Source organism: Drosophila willistoni (assembly GCF_018902025.1).
Source record: "Drosophila willistoni isolate 14030-0811.24 chromosome XL unlocalized genomic scaffold, UCI_dwil_1.1 Seg141, whole genome shotgun sequence".
NCBI lineage: Eukaryota > Metazoa > Arthropoda > Insecta > Diptera > Drosophilidae > Drosophila > Drosophila willistoni.
In genome coordinates this window covers 6932643-6948467 of record NW_025814052.1, presented here as the reverse complement: position 1 = coordinate 6948467, position 15825 = coordinate 6932643, and the positions used below count along the sequence as shown (strand labels likewise).

General features: G+C 38.3%; 3 protein-coding genes across 6 annotated transcripts; 1 reads left to right on the top strand and 2 right to left on the bottom strand.

Moving 5' to 3' along the window:
* Positions 1-1838: 1838 nt before the first annotated feature.
* On the top strand, positions 1839-4094 carry LOC6648431 (probable peroxisomal acyl-coenzyme A oxidase 1). The gene is made up of 2 exons (XM_002071610.4): positions 1839-2922; positions 2989-4094. The coding sequence occupies exons 1-2, from the start codon at positions 1964-1966 to the stop codon at positions 4055-4057; spliced, it is 2028 nt and encodes a 675-aa protein (XP_002071646.2). The 5' UTR covers positions 1839-1963; the 3' UTR covers positions 4058-4094.
* LOC6648430 (leucine-rich repeat-containing protein 57) lies at positions 4083-5105 on the bottom strand. Its single transcript, XM_002071609.4, has one exon. It carries the CDS (start codon positions 4955-4957, stop codon positions 4241-4243), a length of 717 nt encoding a protein of 238 aa, XP_002071645.1. The 5' UTR covers positions 4958-5105; the 3' UTR covers positions 4083-4240.
* Positions 5106-6861: 1756 nt separating this feature from the next.
* Positions 6862-15763, bottom strand: LOC6648429 (septin-2). 4 transcript variants are annotated; one of them, XM_047011242.1, is made up of 5 exons: positions 15636-15763; positions 14808-15385; positions 8204-8663; positions 7318-7720; positions 6862-7256 (listed from the first exon to the last, which is right to left on the bottom strand). In XM_047011242.1, the coding sequence occupies exons 2-5, from the start codon at positions 15088-15090 to the stop codon at positions 6996-6998; spliced, it is 1407 nt and encodes a 468-aa protein (XP_046867198.1). In that variant the 5' UTR covers positions 15091-15385; positions 15636-15763; the 3' UTR covers positions 6862-6995. The 4 variants fall into 4 exon arrangements, with proteins under 4 accessions (XP_046867198.1, XP_046867200.1, XP_023034903.1 ...); XM_047011244.1 differs by having other exon boundaries at positions 15641-15763; XM_023179135.2 differs by having other exon boundaries at positions 15660-15763.
* Positions 15764-15825: the final 62 nt, after the last annotated feature.

Here is a 15825-nt window from a genome sequence, read left to right as displayed (position 1 = left end):
ACCCCCACCACCTAAGCAATTGGTTTACCTGTCTACTGGTTATGCCATTTCTAAACTATTTATGTTTTAATCAGGCAAGATAAATTGGGATTTAAGCACATATGTAAGTGAGTCGAAAAAAAAGAAATTGGGATTCTTTCAAATTTTCCCGTTTTTATTTTGAAGCTTGAAGAATCAATTTAATTGAAATTATTTTTTAAAGGATCTCAAATGTTTAATATATAATTAAAAGTAAGTATTGTTTCATAGTAATTCTCACTATATTTTTTTTTCAATTTTCATTTAGAAATGGCCTAAACAGTTAGAAAACTAAAATTATCATCAACAAAAAGTGAAAAAACCAAAAAAAAAGGAGAATATTCATTGAAAATGGGGAAAGACGACAAATTACAAAATTGTTGAATGTTTACAAATAAATGTGTTCGGTAGATGTATATAATAAATATATACATATGTATACATACATATGTATGCGTGTGTGTGTGAAATGCAGAGATTATACAGTTTTTACATTTTAGAATTTTTTGAATTTGATTTTTAACAATAACTCATTAAAACTATTTCTCATAATGAAAAATGATGTAAACAAATTGTTGTTGTTTCACACCGCAAAACAAACAAATAAATGAACTAAAATGAAAATTGAAAACAAAATAATAATAATATTACATACAATATATTTTGTTTATTGTTGCACAATGAGACAAACAGAAAAATAAAAATAATACGAAAACAAAACAAAAACCAATTAAAAGAAAGAATTAAAAAATGTCTGTATCGCTTTTTCTATATGAAATAAAATTGATATAAAATGAAATTAATAAAAAATAAACATGAAATGAATAATTTTTCAACACTGGTCAATTGTTTTGAAAAAGTCCAAGGGGTAATACTTTGCTAATTGATTCATTTTTTATTTAATTGCGAATAAATTGCATTTAATTGATGTTTAAACAGATTTTAAAGCAAAAATCATTGAGGTAATGTGAAATTTTCATATTAATACCTATTTTAAGTATTTAAAAAAAAGTTTCGAAAAGAAATAACAATAAGCCTAAAAGTATGCAAATTTTATAATTTTGAGTAAAATCGTGATCCGATTGCAAAATTAAATTCTATTTTAATAATACTTTAAAATATAAAAAACCTCTAAGAAAAAAATTATGGCCCATTGGGAAGAGATTCTTTATCTCCTTTTTGTACTTTATGATTTTGGAATAGATTTTATTAGAGGATATTGGAAGATCTAAGTGAAAGAATGCAAACCAAAATATTGGAATATCTCAAGTAAGAACTGAAATCGAATAATTTCCACATTTATTTCACAAAGGTTTTGGTCTTCCCAACTGGCGATAAGTTTATTGGATAATAAAACTCAATTAAGTCGCCTGAATGGGTGCTGGGATCTTCCTATCCAGATAAGGAATTCAAATCTGCTGCAAATCAGTTTTCCATCAAAGATTTTCAAGTTACTCCTAATAAAGGGGGTTTCATTTTTCATTTGTCTTGGTCGCTTGGCTTATCAGCTTCCCTTGTAAAGATAAGATCAATGCACATATATATCAATGGGGTAATAAAGGGGGTTTCATTTTTCATTTGTCTTGGTCGCTTAGCTTATCAGCTTCCCTTGTAAAGATAAGATCAATGCACATATATATCAATGGGGTAAATAAACATGGAATACATAGAATCTACATATGTATGTGCATGTGCGTACAAACATACATGTGTTTGTATAGATGCATGGAGTGGCAGGTAGTGGAGCTAGTTGCGATAGGCGGCCACTAGCAGAGAAACCAGTCAGAGTCGATGTCGATGCCCTCGTTGGCTGCATTCGTGCAGTTGTTTACGAAACTTGGATGCATTCGCAACAGATCCGCATCGCAGTTTGGCATAAAACATATTTATAGTCTTTGCCCATTGGAAGGTCGGTCGGTTGATCGGTTGGTCGGTTTGGGGGAGCATGATGAACGTTGATCTGCAGCAAGAGCGGGCGTCGGCCACAATTGATAGCGAGGACTTTGCCCAATGGTGGGCAGGCGGCAAAACGAATCTGGAGCAACGTCGTTCATTGGAAAGTCAATTTTTCAATGATCCACAATTCGATGATGTTATCCCAGCCAGTTGTCTGTCCTATAAGGAACGCTATGAGCACTCGGTGGCCAGGGGTACACAATTTCTACATAAATTGAGGCAATGGTTTAGCGAAAAGCAGGGCAAAAATAATGTCTGCGATTTGAATACGTTGCAAGAGTTTCGTTTCCTTTTGTCGGGTCCATTGGGCACGGGTTTGTTCCAGCAAAGTTTCCCCCTGCGTCTGCATTTCTCCATGTTTGTGTCCACCTTGCTGAATCAGGGCACTGAGGAGCAGCAACGGAAATGGCTAAGCCGAGCCTGGCATATGGATGGCATAATTGGCACCTATGCCCAAACGGAACTGGGTCATGGCAGCTATATACGTGGCCTAGAGACGCGTGCCGACTACGATGCCGAGCATGAGGAATTCATCCTGAATACACCAAATCTTACGGCATACAAATGGTGGCCCGGTGGACTGGGCCAAACGGCCAATATGGTCGTAGTCTTGGGCCAACTCTATGTGGGCGAGAAACATTGTGGCCTACAATCGTTTCTGGTGCGCATACGAGATGAGCAGACACATGAGCCCATCTTGGGCGTGGATGTGGGTGACATTGGACCCAAATTGGGGGCAAATTGTGTAAATAATGGTTATTTGGGTTTCCAAAATGTACGCATTCCACGCGATCAAATGCTTATGAAGAATGCCCAGGTCACCAGCGATGGCAAGTTTATTCAATCCGGTCAACCATTGCTACTCTATGGCACAATGGTATTCGTAAGGGTCATAACGGTGCGGGATGTGATGTTTGAATTGCTGCAGGCGGGCACCATAGCAACTAGGTAAGACTTAAAAACTATGTGTGTACTTTCCTGTGGCTTAGTTACTCCCCCCCCCCTATGTTGCAGATATTCCGCAGTGCGACGCCAAAGCCCCATTGAGCCAGGGAAACCGGAACCACAGATCCTTGATCATCTTACCCAGCAGGCGAAAATCTTTCCTCAGTTGGCACGTGGTGTTAGCTATCGTCTAGTTGCGGATTGGCTCTGGCAATTCTATCAAAATGTCATGCAAACACTAGAAAAGAAGGACTCTGCTCTAGCGTCCGATTCCCTGGCCGAGCTTCATGCCGTGAGCTGTTGCCTAAAGGCTGTGGCCACACAGGAGGCCAGCGAAGGCATTGATATACTCCGCAAGGCATGCGGTGGACATGGTTATATGGCATCGGCTAATTTCGATAGCATCTATGGCCTAGCCACTGCCGCCTATACCTATGAGGGTGAATATACGGTGCTCCTACTGCAGACTGCACGTTTTCTGGTCCGCCAATATGTGGATAGTCTGAAGCGTAAAATTCTGCCGGGCAGTGTTACATATTTGCGTGATGTCTCGCGTCTGGTGTGGGGCAAAGATCTGGTGGAAAATTGTGTGCGCTCTTTGGAAATCGCTTCCCTTGAGCAAATTCGTTTGGCATGGCAATGCCAGAAGGAGCAACGCAAGCGAGGACTAGGCGTAGAGCAGTCTAACAATTTGGCTGGCAGACAGTTGGTGGCGGCGGCAACAGCCCATGCCCATGCCTTCCTAACCAGGACAACAGTGCGGGAATTGAGGCGAATTGTTTCGGGGCTGAAACCAAGTGTGGCCGGAATTTTGACTCAATTGATGGAACTATTTGTATTGGATACGTTTTTGCGTCAGGCTGGGCAGGTGCTGCGCTGGAACAGCATTAATGGTCGACAATTGAGACAGGTGGAACAAAGATTTGAGCAACTTTTGTCGAAGCTGAGACCCAATGCAGTGGCCCTGGTGGATGGTTTTGATTTCCATGATCGAGTTTTAGGCTCCACTCTGGGCGCCTACGATGGACGTGTCTATGAGCGCCTTATGGCAGAGGCACGACGCAATCCACTCAATCAGGAGACGGTCAATTCCAGTTTCTATAGCCATTTACAGCCCATGATGCGGGGCAAACTGTGAAAAATAAATTGTAAAATTGTTCTTCTTCTTTGTCGAAGTGTTTATTTCATTTAGTTTTACACTGAATTGCATAAAATTAAGCTACATACACATACACATTTAGGTGCTCGCAGTGAGGAGGAGGAAGCGGAGGGGACTAACAAAATACAGGCATACAGGAGGTGGACTTGGTCTAGAATTAAGCTAAAACATCTTCTTTTTAACAGCCGTATACCGTTCCATATAGACATCATAGCCATCCAAATCGGTGAACTGTTTCGAATTGAATAGATTCCCATCAACGGCCAGATTGCAAATTTTCGATTCCTTTAGGATTCGTGGCGTTAAGGCATTCGCCTGTAGGCAATTCTCCTCCAGGCGTAATGTCTTCAACTTGGGACAATCAGCCACATCCTCGGCCAGCGATGATATCTGGTTTTGATTCAAATTCAATTCGGTCACATATAAATTACCAACCTCAGAGGGCACCTCGGTAATTTTGTTCCGCGATAAATCTAAAACATCTAATTGTTTCAATCCACAGAACATTGATGGGAATTCCTTTAGCTGATTGTTACTCAAGTTGACCGTCTTCAGGTGTGTACAATTGGCCAACGCTTTGGGCAGCTTTGTCAACATGTTATCCATTAGCAAAAGGACTTCCAATTTGATTAGCTCGCCGATGACCTCATTGAGTTCGATCAGGCGATTGCCACTCAAATTGAGATGCTTCAATAGCGTCAGCCTACCCAATTCATCTGGAATGCGTTCAAAGCGATTTTCCGACAAATCCAGAGTTTTCAAGACATTGGGATAAGCTTTAAGCTGGGGCGGAAACTCCTGCAGACGCTGCAATGAAATTTTCAATATGCCCGTCTTCTGGGCGGTCTCCAAGTGCTGCTTTATCTGCTTGTTGCCCATTGCCGAAGAGGTGGAGGTGGATGGTGCGTGGTTGGACGAGGACGACGCCGTCGCCGACCGTTAATTTAGTAATTAATGCCCACTAAAGGGCTATTTGTGTACCAAAAATGTTTGTTTTGTTTTTTATTATTTTGCTCTACTTCTCAATGCTGAGAGAGCAAAAAAAAAATGACAAAATTATTTGTTTTTGTAGGGTACTTAAGTTGTCACCAAGGGAGTTTGTCTAAAATGTAATATCCTTTTGGCTGTTGCAGCGCACCAGTCGCTTTTACGATCCTTCCTTTATTGGCAATGTGTCCTGTGCACCGTTAATTAAATTTATTATTGTTTATTTCGCCTTTTGGAACAATTTCTCAACCATAACAAACCAAAATAAAAAGCAATTGCGAATTCGCTCTGCCACACTGCATTTTCGCTCACAGGCGAATTCGAATATCGGCGAAGTATCAGGCGAAAGGTATGAGATAATCGATAGACCAATCGATAACAAAACGACAATATGAAGATTGAAAATTAGTTAAAAAAATGACAGAATTACTTAAGGAATTAATTAAGCCTTTTTATCCCACTTCGAATGCAATAATGTAAATATTGAGGAATTAAATTCAAACAACCTGCCAGATTAAAAAACAAAACCCTTGTCTACTATATGTTTCGTAAATTGGTTTTTATTTGAAATGGGAATTTTTCTTTTATCGATCCTTTATGTTGTATATAATTTGTCCACTATAATTTTCATTTAAATACTTATTAATGTTTGCCTTCTGCTTCTGCAGACTCTGTGGGCTTAATTTAAAAATGTTTGCTTTTACATTTGTTTTTTGTTTTCTTGTTTTTTTTTTTTTTTTTTTAAATAAATTCATTAACAATTCATTTCAACAAAATTGATTTGATTTTCTGTATCATTATAATACAATTAGCATAAATAAATTGAAACTTATTTCAAAGTTAAAGTTGCCAAAAATCTTTTACTTAAAAGTAAATATAAAAATTCTTTACAACAAAATTTCAATTATTTTGCACAAATTAAGTATAAACAAAACATAAAAAAATATATATAATTTATAAAAAAAAATCTTTAAAATTCTCTTCTCTTTTTTTCGTTTCAGTGTGTGTTTTTTTTTTACAGATAATTGTTAATATCCATTTAAATGATTGTTTTTTTTTAACTTTTGGTAATTGATTTCTGTTTGTTTGCTAGAGATGAATACTAGAAGAAACTGGCAGCCAATTTGCATAGCTAAAAGCAGGAATTGCAACCGAAACTTTTGCCTCGATATAACTCTCAAAACTTTGTCAGGATATTCAAATTTGGCTGCAGATAATCGAATTTGTTAGGTTTCTTTTGAGATGTTTAAAAAAAAAACCAATTGAGTTCAAAGTTCAAAGATGTTAACAATTCATAGTGATGAGTCGCAAAAATTGACAAAAGTTTTTGTTTTTTTCTTAGTTCGATATTTAGGCATATTAAATACATATTGGGAAATTAAAGATAGATATTAATTACAAATCGCAAAGGAATTTGAAATTTTTGTGCTAATTTCGGTTGCAGTCCCCTCTAAAAAAAAAAAAGAAGGGGAGGATCAAAATGAATGTATTTTATATATTGTATATGTATTTTTAAGTATATCATATTTAGAATCTCTCTGCTTGGCTGCACTTTTGGTATCTTCTGCTGAGTGAATTCGCTAATACCGCTCGTTGTACATAATTTGTTGTTGTTTTTTATTTTTTATTTTATACCTTATTAAACTTGATATCATCGTAACGTTTTAATACGATAGTTTTTATAAGAAAAACGGGAAAGTTCTTTTACAAAAAAACTGTGCTATCTTAAGAACGAAAAGAAAATCTATTTTGTTTTTGGTTTCAGCTACTAAATCCAGTGTGTGTGTGTGTGTGTGTGTGTGTCTGTGTCTGTGTGTATGTGACTTTGTGTCTATTTCTTTAAACGTATATATATATTTTTATATATATATTTTAGGTGCAAATTTGAATGCGCAAGTCTACATTAATGGCATTTTCAGTTGCCCTGGTTCTACACATCAATCACGCTATCATTTTTCTTCATCTCCATGAGATGCGTCTGCTTGAGCTTCTCCTGCATTTGCGTAAGCATGTCCTGCATGCGTCTTATTTCCTCATCCTTTTGGAGCAGCAGGCGATCCGTTTCCGATATAGCCGCATCAAATCCATTTGTTGAGCTAATTGAATCACGCTTCAATTTACCACGCTCACGCAGCGCATGCTGTGAAATCTGTGAAATGCACTGGGCCCGAAAGTTTTCATAGTGCACATCCTGAAACACGAAAAATAAAAATTGAAAATTACCTAATAACTGAATTACTTTTTTTACTCACCTGTGTTGTATCCTTTAGATCCTGCATGTGTGTGGATATCAAGAATGTGCGCAATTTAATAAAATCGCTATGCTCGGGATCCTCCACATTGACCACACCCCAAGGATATTGCCGGCCACGCACCTTCTTGCCAGCCACCTCTAATATGGTATTGCTACCGACAACAGCAAACGGTATGGATGCCTTTAGTTCACGATCCTGTTGCTTAAAGTCCTCATCCTCGTCTGAATCGCATTCGGGAAATTGATACAATTGTATATGATTGTCCTCCAGATCCTGAAGTATACGTTCCTTTAGCTTGCGCACCTCCTGCTTATTGAGACAGTCGGCTTTGCCAATTACAAGTACAATGTTCACCTTACGATGCAAACGTCTAATCAGATCCAAATCCATTTGTCGCAAACTAAAAACCAAACAACATAAAGATCGAGGATAATAGATTAATTCATTAATAGACTGTATTCTCTCTCTCATTCCGAATTATCTTTAAGGAGAGTTATTTTTGTTGAAATCAGTTGACAAAACTATAAATCACAATGATCTCAATCAATCAATAACCTCGACCTTTGCAATGAAAACGCTAAATTTAATTGCAATTAACCCCATAAAAATATACAAAGGATTGCCTTGATCTTGATCTCGCATATGGCGTTCATTTCCAGGGTCCTAACATTTGATTTCTTTCCGCTATTGAATCAACTTTGAAAACCTATTTATATTTACTCACAGCTAAACAAATATTGTTTATCTAATTGTAAGAAATAAACTCTTTTGTGCTATATGTTTTTGTTTTTTTTCTCTAATTTCCTAAAAATATTTACATATGTAGATATTTATATTCAAGACTATTTCAACTTCTAAAATCAAATGATCAAATGAAACTCACCTGTGTCCCCAGGGTGGTACAAAGTATAGACAACAATGGACTCGATTATCCTGTATATTGCGACGATTTAGTCCACTCTCATCGGTGAAATATTGACGAAACTGCTCATCAATATATTGAGTGCATACACGCCAACTGTCCTCACAATTGATGGCATCCCCGAATCCAGGCGTATCGACAACTGTCAGTCGCAGGCGTACGCCCCGCTCCTCAATGTCCATGGTCTTCTTCTCCACCTTGGTGGTCTTCTCCAGTCGCTCTTCGACATTGGGCATTTGCCGATTCTTGTAGAGATCACCGAGAAAGAGACTGTTGATTAAAGTGGATTTGCCCAGGCCCGATTCGCCGACCACCATGAGAGTGAATTCGAAGCCACGTTTCACGGACTTGCGATGCACTTGCTCTGGCAATGTGGCAAAGCCAATATAATCCCGATCCTTGTCGAATGATGGCGTCTTGGCTGCAAAACAATCAAAAACAAACAAAAAAAAACCATAGAGAGCACATACACACACACACACAGAGAGAGAGAGAGACAATAAGGGAGTGGATTGGTTAATCAGTTAAAAGGACCTGCCACTTGAGCAAGCACCCGCAGGATTCTTAGGACTCTCTGCCTGCATTTATGTCGAGGACCACTTCATTTGCTACTTACACATGTCGCAGTTCCTGTTCCCGTTCCCGTTCCCCTTACTCAGTTGGTCGGCCGTTCGGTTGGCTGGTTGCCCCCTTTCGTGTGTATACCCAACGCCTACTTAAAACGTAATGGGGCAAAAAAAAGGCAGGGAAGAAAATGCAAAGCTTGAGAATGCTCTCCTCTTCCTCTTCTTCTTCTTCTTCTTCTTGACTTTTTTTTGCTATCTTTCGTGTCTTCAGGAATTTGTTTATCGTTTCGTTTTTAATATTTAATAAGTTTTATGTGTATAACTGTGTCGTTTTCTTTTTGGTTTTTTATTTTTGTTTCGTGAAAAATCCCCGAGTAAATTGAACACTTTATTGTAATAATTTTCTGTTTCTGTTTTTTTTTTTTTTTGCGTGTGTTTGTGTTGAGCAAGCGAATGCGAACTGCCCTAAAAGCATGAAACTTTAATAGACCAACCCAATGACACCCTCGCCCACACTTTTTCTTTCTCTGTCACTCTCTCTATCTGTCTTGTTCTCTCTCTCTCTCGCTCTCTTTCAATCACTCCCTCAAGGATGTAACAGTTTCTTGTTTTCCTTCTTTATTTTTGGTTTGTGGCAACGCCAAAACGCAATATACCGCTATTTGGTAGCATAGCGCCTGCGCTGGACATTGAAGGAGTGGACTGACTGCCAAAAAATTGGGCAAAAGCAGATGAAGAAGAATGCCATATGACCATGCTGCCAGATTTTTAACTTATTCAAAAGTTAAGGGAATGCAAGAACATTGAAAAACAGTTAGCAACCTTCCTTCGTCTAACTTTCTCAGCTGTAATTTTGAATATCTCACAGTCTGGCAACTGTGGATCACCCCCTAATGAATATGTACATACGTACATATGTATGTATATACTTAGAAGTTCACCCCTCGGTTTGACGAATGCACCTTAGGGGTTGGGCACGGACCCACTATGCCATTCCCCTTCCCCCCTTCCAAATAACACCCCTGCAACACACTGCGTCACTTCGGTGCATTTTTTTTGCGTGGGTGGCGTGGGCGGTGTTGGGGGAGGAGGAGGACTCCCGGAATGATGCTGATGTCGTGGTGGCGGCCCAATTTTTGCTGAGCTTATTGTTTCCGTTTGTTTGCTCAACCCCTCAAAGCACACATACAGAGAGATCAGCACAACAATAAAAACAACAACAACAAACGATACTGACGAAATTGAAAATCAAAACAACACAGAGCCTAAAGAACAGAGCAGAGAGTGCGAGAGAGAGAGAGAGAGAGATAGAGAGAGAGAGAGAGACAGACCCTCCAATCCACTCGAGTCCATTTCATTTCATCCACTTGGTAAATTTTGCAAAATCAGAGCAACAAATTTATATACAAACATATGTACGGGAATGTTTACACACAGTGCGCACGGCACAGTGGTTAAAAAACATAATTGATACAGTGACATTTTTTGCTTTTGAACCCAAAATTGATATCATAAAAGAAATCTTTATTAAAAACGCAATCTTAGCCCTTAAACTTGGATTTTTATGCAAAGAAATAGCCAAAATCCAAATACATAAATGCAGATCATTATAACTTTATTTATTTACATTCCACGTATTTTTCTTAAAGTTTGCCCCTCCCCCCCTTTTGTGGTTGCGCTCCTGCCCCATGAAACGCCTTTTTATGAACAAACAAATAAAAATTTGTGCACACACAAAAAAATCCTAAAGATTTAGCAATATTTGTTAAAAGTCTCAGTCGACGTTTATTCTATGAGTGGGCGAAATAGCAACAACAAAGACTGAGGGAAAAAGAGTGAAAGAAAGAGATAGAGCCATTTCACAGTACGCTGAATCTTGTTTCTAATTCAATAATCTATCTACATATCTTGATCTTAATCACATATATTCTAATGTGGGCGTTTGTTGTCCCTCCACCCCCCCATCACCACCACCCCTTTTCAAATCTCATCTCTGTAGCACAACGTCTCTGGCATGTTTATGAGGCACTTGGAATGCAGACACATTTAGTAGTATGTTGTAAATAGTTTAGTTCATTGAGGTTCATAAAGAGCAACAACAACAACAATAGCATCTCCCACACTAATAGTTGGAGATGGAGGGCCTGGGATCGAAGTGGGACGAGCGGGGGACAAGTCAGTTGAGTCGGTGTCAAAACACTTGAACCATCATTTGCATACGATGAAACCTGGATACTCTGCATCTCTCTTTCTCTATCTCCCTCTCTCTATTATAACAGTTCATTTAACACATGATCAGTTGAGAACAAAACGGGGTCAGGGAGGAGGGGGCGTATCCATCAATTTCAATCTCGTTCTTTGACTCAATATCATTTCAATTAAGTTTGAATTCGAAATGCAATTTCTCTCACTCTTTATCTCCGACTCTCTTTCCTTTTTCTTTGAAGTTTTGTTTTCCTTTCATATTTCTCTCTCTCTCTCTTTCTAAAGTTCGAGAGGCTTGTTGAACGCACGAGTGCTCCCAGCAGACAAACTGAAGATGTTGAGCAGCAAGAAGGTGGGGCAGGGGCAGGCTATTGAACGTGCATCGGCATTGGGCATTGGGTCTCTTTCTACCAACCGCGCGAAACAAAAGAAAAGCCAACACACTCCACACACACACACAACACGCACACCCTGTCGACATATACCACTCTGTCTCTGTTTCAATGTTCCATAAATAGGTTGCATCTTCTTTCAAAAAAGAAGGAAAAAAAAAACAATTGACGGGCATTTGAAGTAGCTCAAACTCGCTCCTCCCCCCTTCCCAATTCCAACCCCATTCTTCTGCCTTCTGCCCCCCTATCCAATTGCATTTTTCTTGTGAAATTCTCGCGCCTATTGAGAATGTGAAGAAAACTCCATTAAATACTCTCGATATTCAAAAATTTGTCTGTCTATGCTTAATTTTAGCCACAAGCTGCCTTTTTGGTATTTCAGTTTCGAGTTTTTCCATTCTCAATTTTCGATTTCAATCTGTTCATTTTGTTTGCCTATAATTTTGTTGATGAACTTCTTTCATAATTTCTTTTATCTTTTATCTACATACATATATTTAAGTTTGGTGTTTTGAAAATTCTGTTTCTCTGTTGTATTTGACAACAGATTTTCGTTTAGGGACAATTGCTAGTAGTAAGAGGATGAGAGAGAAACATGTGCGAGCAATTCTCGTATGGAACAATGAAGAAATTAATGAGTTTTAAAATGCTGCATTTTTTTTTTTAATTGGAACTGTAAAATGGCAAATTAGCCCCGGAGCCACAGACAGGGGGAAAGAGAAAGGAAAAGAGACTGATTTAGTCATGGTAATCTATTCATCATACAAGTGACTAACTTTATCAGAAAGCCAAACAGGGCCGTATTATGGGTAGGTCAAGGAGTGTCGGGCCCTCAGCCCCTGGATCCCCATTTCTCTGAATCCAGCCCTGTAAGTAAACTAAAACTGGAGCTCAAATTGATGGCTCATCATTTTCTAAGCATGTACAATGTACCCATACATAATATAGTATCGGGGTCTTTTGGTTTAAAATGTTGTTTATCTTATCACATTGCCTGTGGTTAGTTGAGGAAAGAAAACGGGGGGGGGGGGGGGGGGGGGAGAGGTACAAAAGTAAACTAAAGGGGGGGCATATCGAATGTTGTTGTTGGCCTGCTTGGCCCAGGCCATTTAAGGTCGGGCCAACATCGACACAAATGTTCATCGAACGTTAACGACATGTCAACTAATTCGAATACCGTTAGCTGCGGTCACGTCGTCCTCCCCTCTCCTCTCCCTTTGCACTCCCCGTGGAAAGAAACAATTCCAGATTCGTACGATCTGCACAAGCATTTGGGTGCGGCCGACCCGGCAAAACTAGAAATGTACCTAGACACCAAAAATGGGCAAACGGCAGCAGCAGCAACAGCCAAGTCAAGTCCAAGGCGAAAGCTAGAAACCAAAAATCCGACTAACAACCAAATTGAAAAGTGTGTCGACTATTTCAATACCCTTTTGTGAACAAAAACTTTTAATAACTTTATCTTATTTGATAGCGATTATATTACTTCTGCTTAAATATTATGTCGTTTGTTCACAACTGTGGCGTATCCTTGGCAGAGGAAATTGTGAGAGTTATGTATCCGCCAGAAAAAACTTTTGTAGCCCAAGAACGACTACTCCCTCTTTGGGACCAATTTTACCCACTAAATTAAGCGATTTTCCATCAAAAATGTATATCTAGATCCACCCCTGGTTTACTTTAAACGTTCATACCAAGAAGACTCTAATATATTGAGCTATCAAATTTAGTTAAGTAGATAAGTTTGAGTCTTCAGACTTATTGCCATGCCCATAGGAAACATACATATATAGAGTTATACCCAATTTGTTAAAACAATTGAATAATAATGGGGTGGTCAAAATGATATACAGTGGTGGTCAGCGGGTTAGCCCCTTTTTTTTTGTTTGATTTTAAATTTGATTTTCTCGGCTCCTAAGAAAGTTAATGAAGAAATTTTTTCAGTAATTTGTTGGTTATTGTATTTAGATGATGACACGTAATTATTGTCATGCCAGCTTTCGGCGTTTTTTTTACAGGTGCGTTTGAAAAAAAATAGGCCCCCAAATGCTGGCCATTAGTTTAGCCCGTTCTTTCCAAAATCTTTAATATTATAGTTAGACATGTGTATTCTTTGAAGAAGTTGTAGATCTAGGTAATCTAAGATAAACTGCATACCAAAAATTTTCATTTTAGCCCCAGTATTTGATTTGGGGCCAATCGAAATTTCGGGTTTTTGTATGTAATTCTTGAGGTCTCTTGGTTTGACGCCGTTTTACGATACCAATTTAAACTAAAGTAATATTTTCTTATTCTAAGTATTAAACTGAATTGAATTTCCCGTCAAATGATACATGTTTCATAAAAATCCGACAAAAATTAGATTGATTTCATCGCCCATACTTTAAAAAATAACCAGGTAAAATAAATTTAAAAAATTTCCCATACATGCGTGCAAAGAAAGAGATGGAGGATGTGTGGGAAATTTTGCTTACCTAGTTTTTTTAAAGTATGGGCGATGAAATCAATCTAATTTTTGTCGGATTTTTATGAAACATGTATCATTTGACGGGAAATTCAATTCAGTTTAATACTTAGAATAAGAAAATATTACTTTAGTTTAAATTGGTATCGTAAAACGGCGTCAAACCAAGAGACCTCAAGAATTACATACAAAAACCCGAAATTTCGATTGGCCCCAAATCAAATACTGGGGCTAAAATGAAAATTTTTGGTATGCAGTTTATCTTAGATTACCTAGATCTACAACTTCTTCAAAGAATACACATGTCTAACTATAATATTAAAGATTTTGGAAAGAACGGGCTAAACTAATGGCCAGCATTTGGGGGCCTATTTTTTTTCAAACGCACCTGTAAAAAAAACGCCGAAAGCTGGCATGACAATAATTACGTGTCATCATCTAAATACAATAACCAACAAATTACTGAAAAAATTTCTTCATTAACTTTCTTAGGAGCCGAGAAAATCAAATTTAAAATCAAACAAAAAAAAAGGGGCTAACCCGCTGACCACCACTGTATTTGGTAGAAAATGCTTTTTCTTTAGACTCAATAATACAGTTTAGAAAAGTCCTTAGGGCAGGATGAATTGCACAGGAGGGAAGACAATGAAGAGGGATTTCTGTAGAGTATCCAAAGGCAATGAAAATAAAATGAAAGTAAAATTTTAGAGGGGCGTCATTCACTGTATATTTTTGGAGGGGGGGCCGGGAGAGTATTAGAGGTGCTTATTAATCATAGCCCAACTAAGTACCTAACTATTCAACTTTAGACTTACATTAGTAATTATATATGTAGATTCAGTGGGGAATTGTTTTACTGTGATTTGTGTTGTTTGTGTAATTTGATCACTATATAGTATTGACAGTTATTAATTCTATATGTATTGGGTTTTACTTACGTTTTGGATATAAAACTGGTCGACATTTTGATGTCTCACCAGCAGCACCAGAAATACTTCCGGCTCCTCCTGCAATTCCAACGCCGCCAATATTGCTATTGCAGTTGTTGCTGCTGCTGCTGTTGTTGTTATTGTTGTTGTTGGTATTGTTGAGGCAGCTAATGGCATTGGCCACCATACCCATTCCCCCTGCCATTGCTACCCCCTTGTTGTTGGCAATGGCGGTGGCAAGTGATGGTGGCGGGGTTTGTGGCAATGGCGGTGGAGGCGGCTGATGTTTCATAGCCACATTACTGCTACCAGCAGCAGCAGAGCCCGCGCCTGCTCCACCTCCCCCACCACCACCACCGAAGAGACGACGTTGCTGTAGAAAAGCCGTTTTTGTTGTTGCAATATGCAGTTGTATTTATTTAAGTTTATAATTTGTATTTGTTTGCTTTTGGTTTATGCTGTTGCTTTGTATACTATTTTTTTCTTTTTTGCGTCTCTTCCACCGTTTAACGGTTATTTGTGTGTGCTTATCTCGAGGTGTTGTTGCTTATCTTCTTTTCCCCTGCCTCTATGACGGCATCGGCAATCTAATAGAAATTTGCAGAATTAATAAAAAACACAACAAAATTATACGGCTTCAATTCAAATAGCACTTAGAATGCGAGGGTGTGTTTGTGTGGATGTTTCGCGAGTCCTGCATCCTGCCAAAAAAAAAATCGCAACCTTGACCTACACTAAATTCATCACACACACAAACACACAGATATTCCTCTATTCCACATTATTTTCAAATTGTTAACAAGAAAAAAACAAAGAAGAAAACAAAATAGAATTTACAACACATTAACTATGGTCACAAACGTTTCGTAAATCAGTTCAAGTTCGCGAAAACATTTTATTTGAATAAAAAAAATGCTCCGAGAGTGTCCGCGTACCGCCTTTCAACTTGAAAACAAAAACAACACAGCAACTAGAGATGGAACATTTGTCGACTGCACCATTTGACCATTGCGATATCGATAGATTT

What these genes read in the sequence shown, in the direction of transcription:
- LOC6648431 (XM_002071610.4), top strand. Translation starts at nt 1,964, where the DNA reads ATGATGAACGTTGATCTGCAGCAAGAGCGGGCGTCGGCCACAATTGAT. An exon ending in GCGGGCACCATAGCAACTAG is followed by an intron (nt 2,923 to 2,988) that starts GTAAGACTTAAA and finishes CCTATGTTGCAG; the next exon opens with ATATTCCGCAGTGCGACGCC.
- LOC6648429 (XM_047011242.1), bottom strand. Translation starts at nt 15,090, where the DNA reads ATGAAACATCAGCCGCCTCCACCGCCATTGCCACAAACCCCGCCACCA. An exon ending in ACCAGTTTTATATCCAAAAC is followed by an intron (nt 8,664 to 14,807) that starts GTAAGTAAAACC and finishes ATTGTTTTGCAG; the next exon opens with CCAAGACGCCATCATTCGAC. An exon ending in GTACCACCCTGGGGACACAG is followed by an intron (nt 7,721 to 8,203) that starts GTGAGTTTCATT and finishes TTTGGTTTTTAG; the next exon opens with TTTGCGACAAATGGATTTGG.
- LOC6648430 (XM_002071609.4), bottom strand. Translation starts at nt 4,957, where the DNA reads ATGGGCAACAAGCAGATAAAGCAGCACTTGGAGACCGCCCAGAAGACG.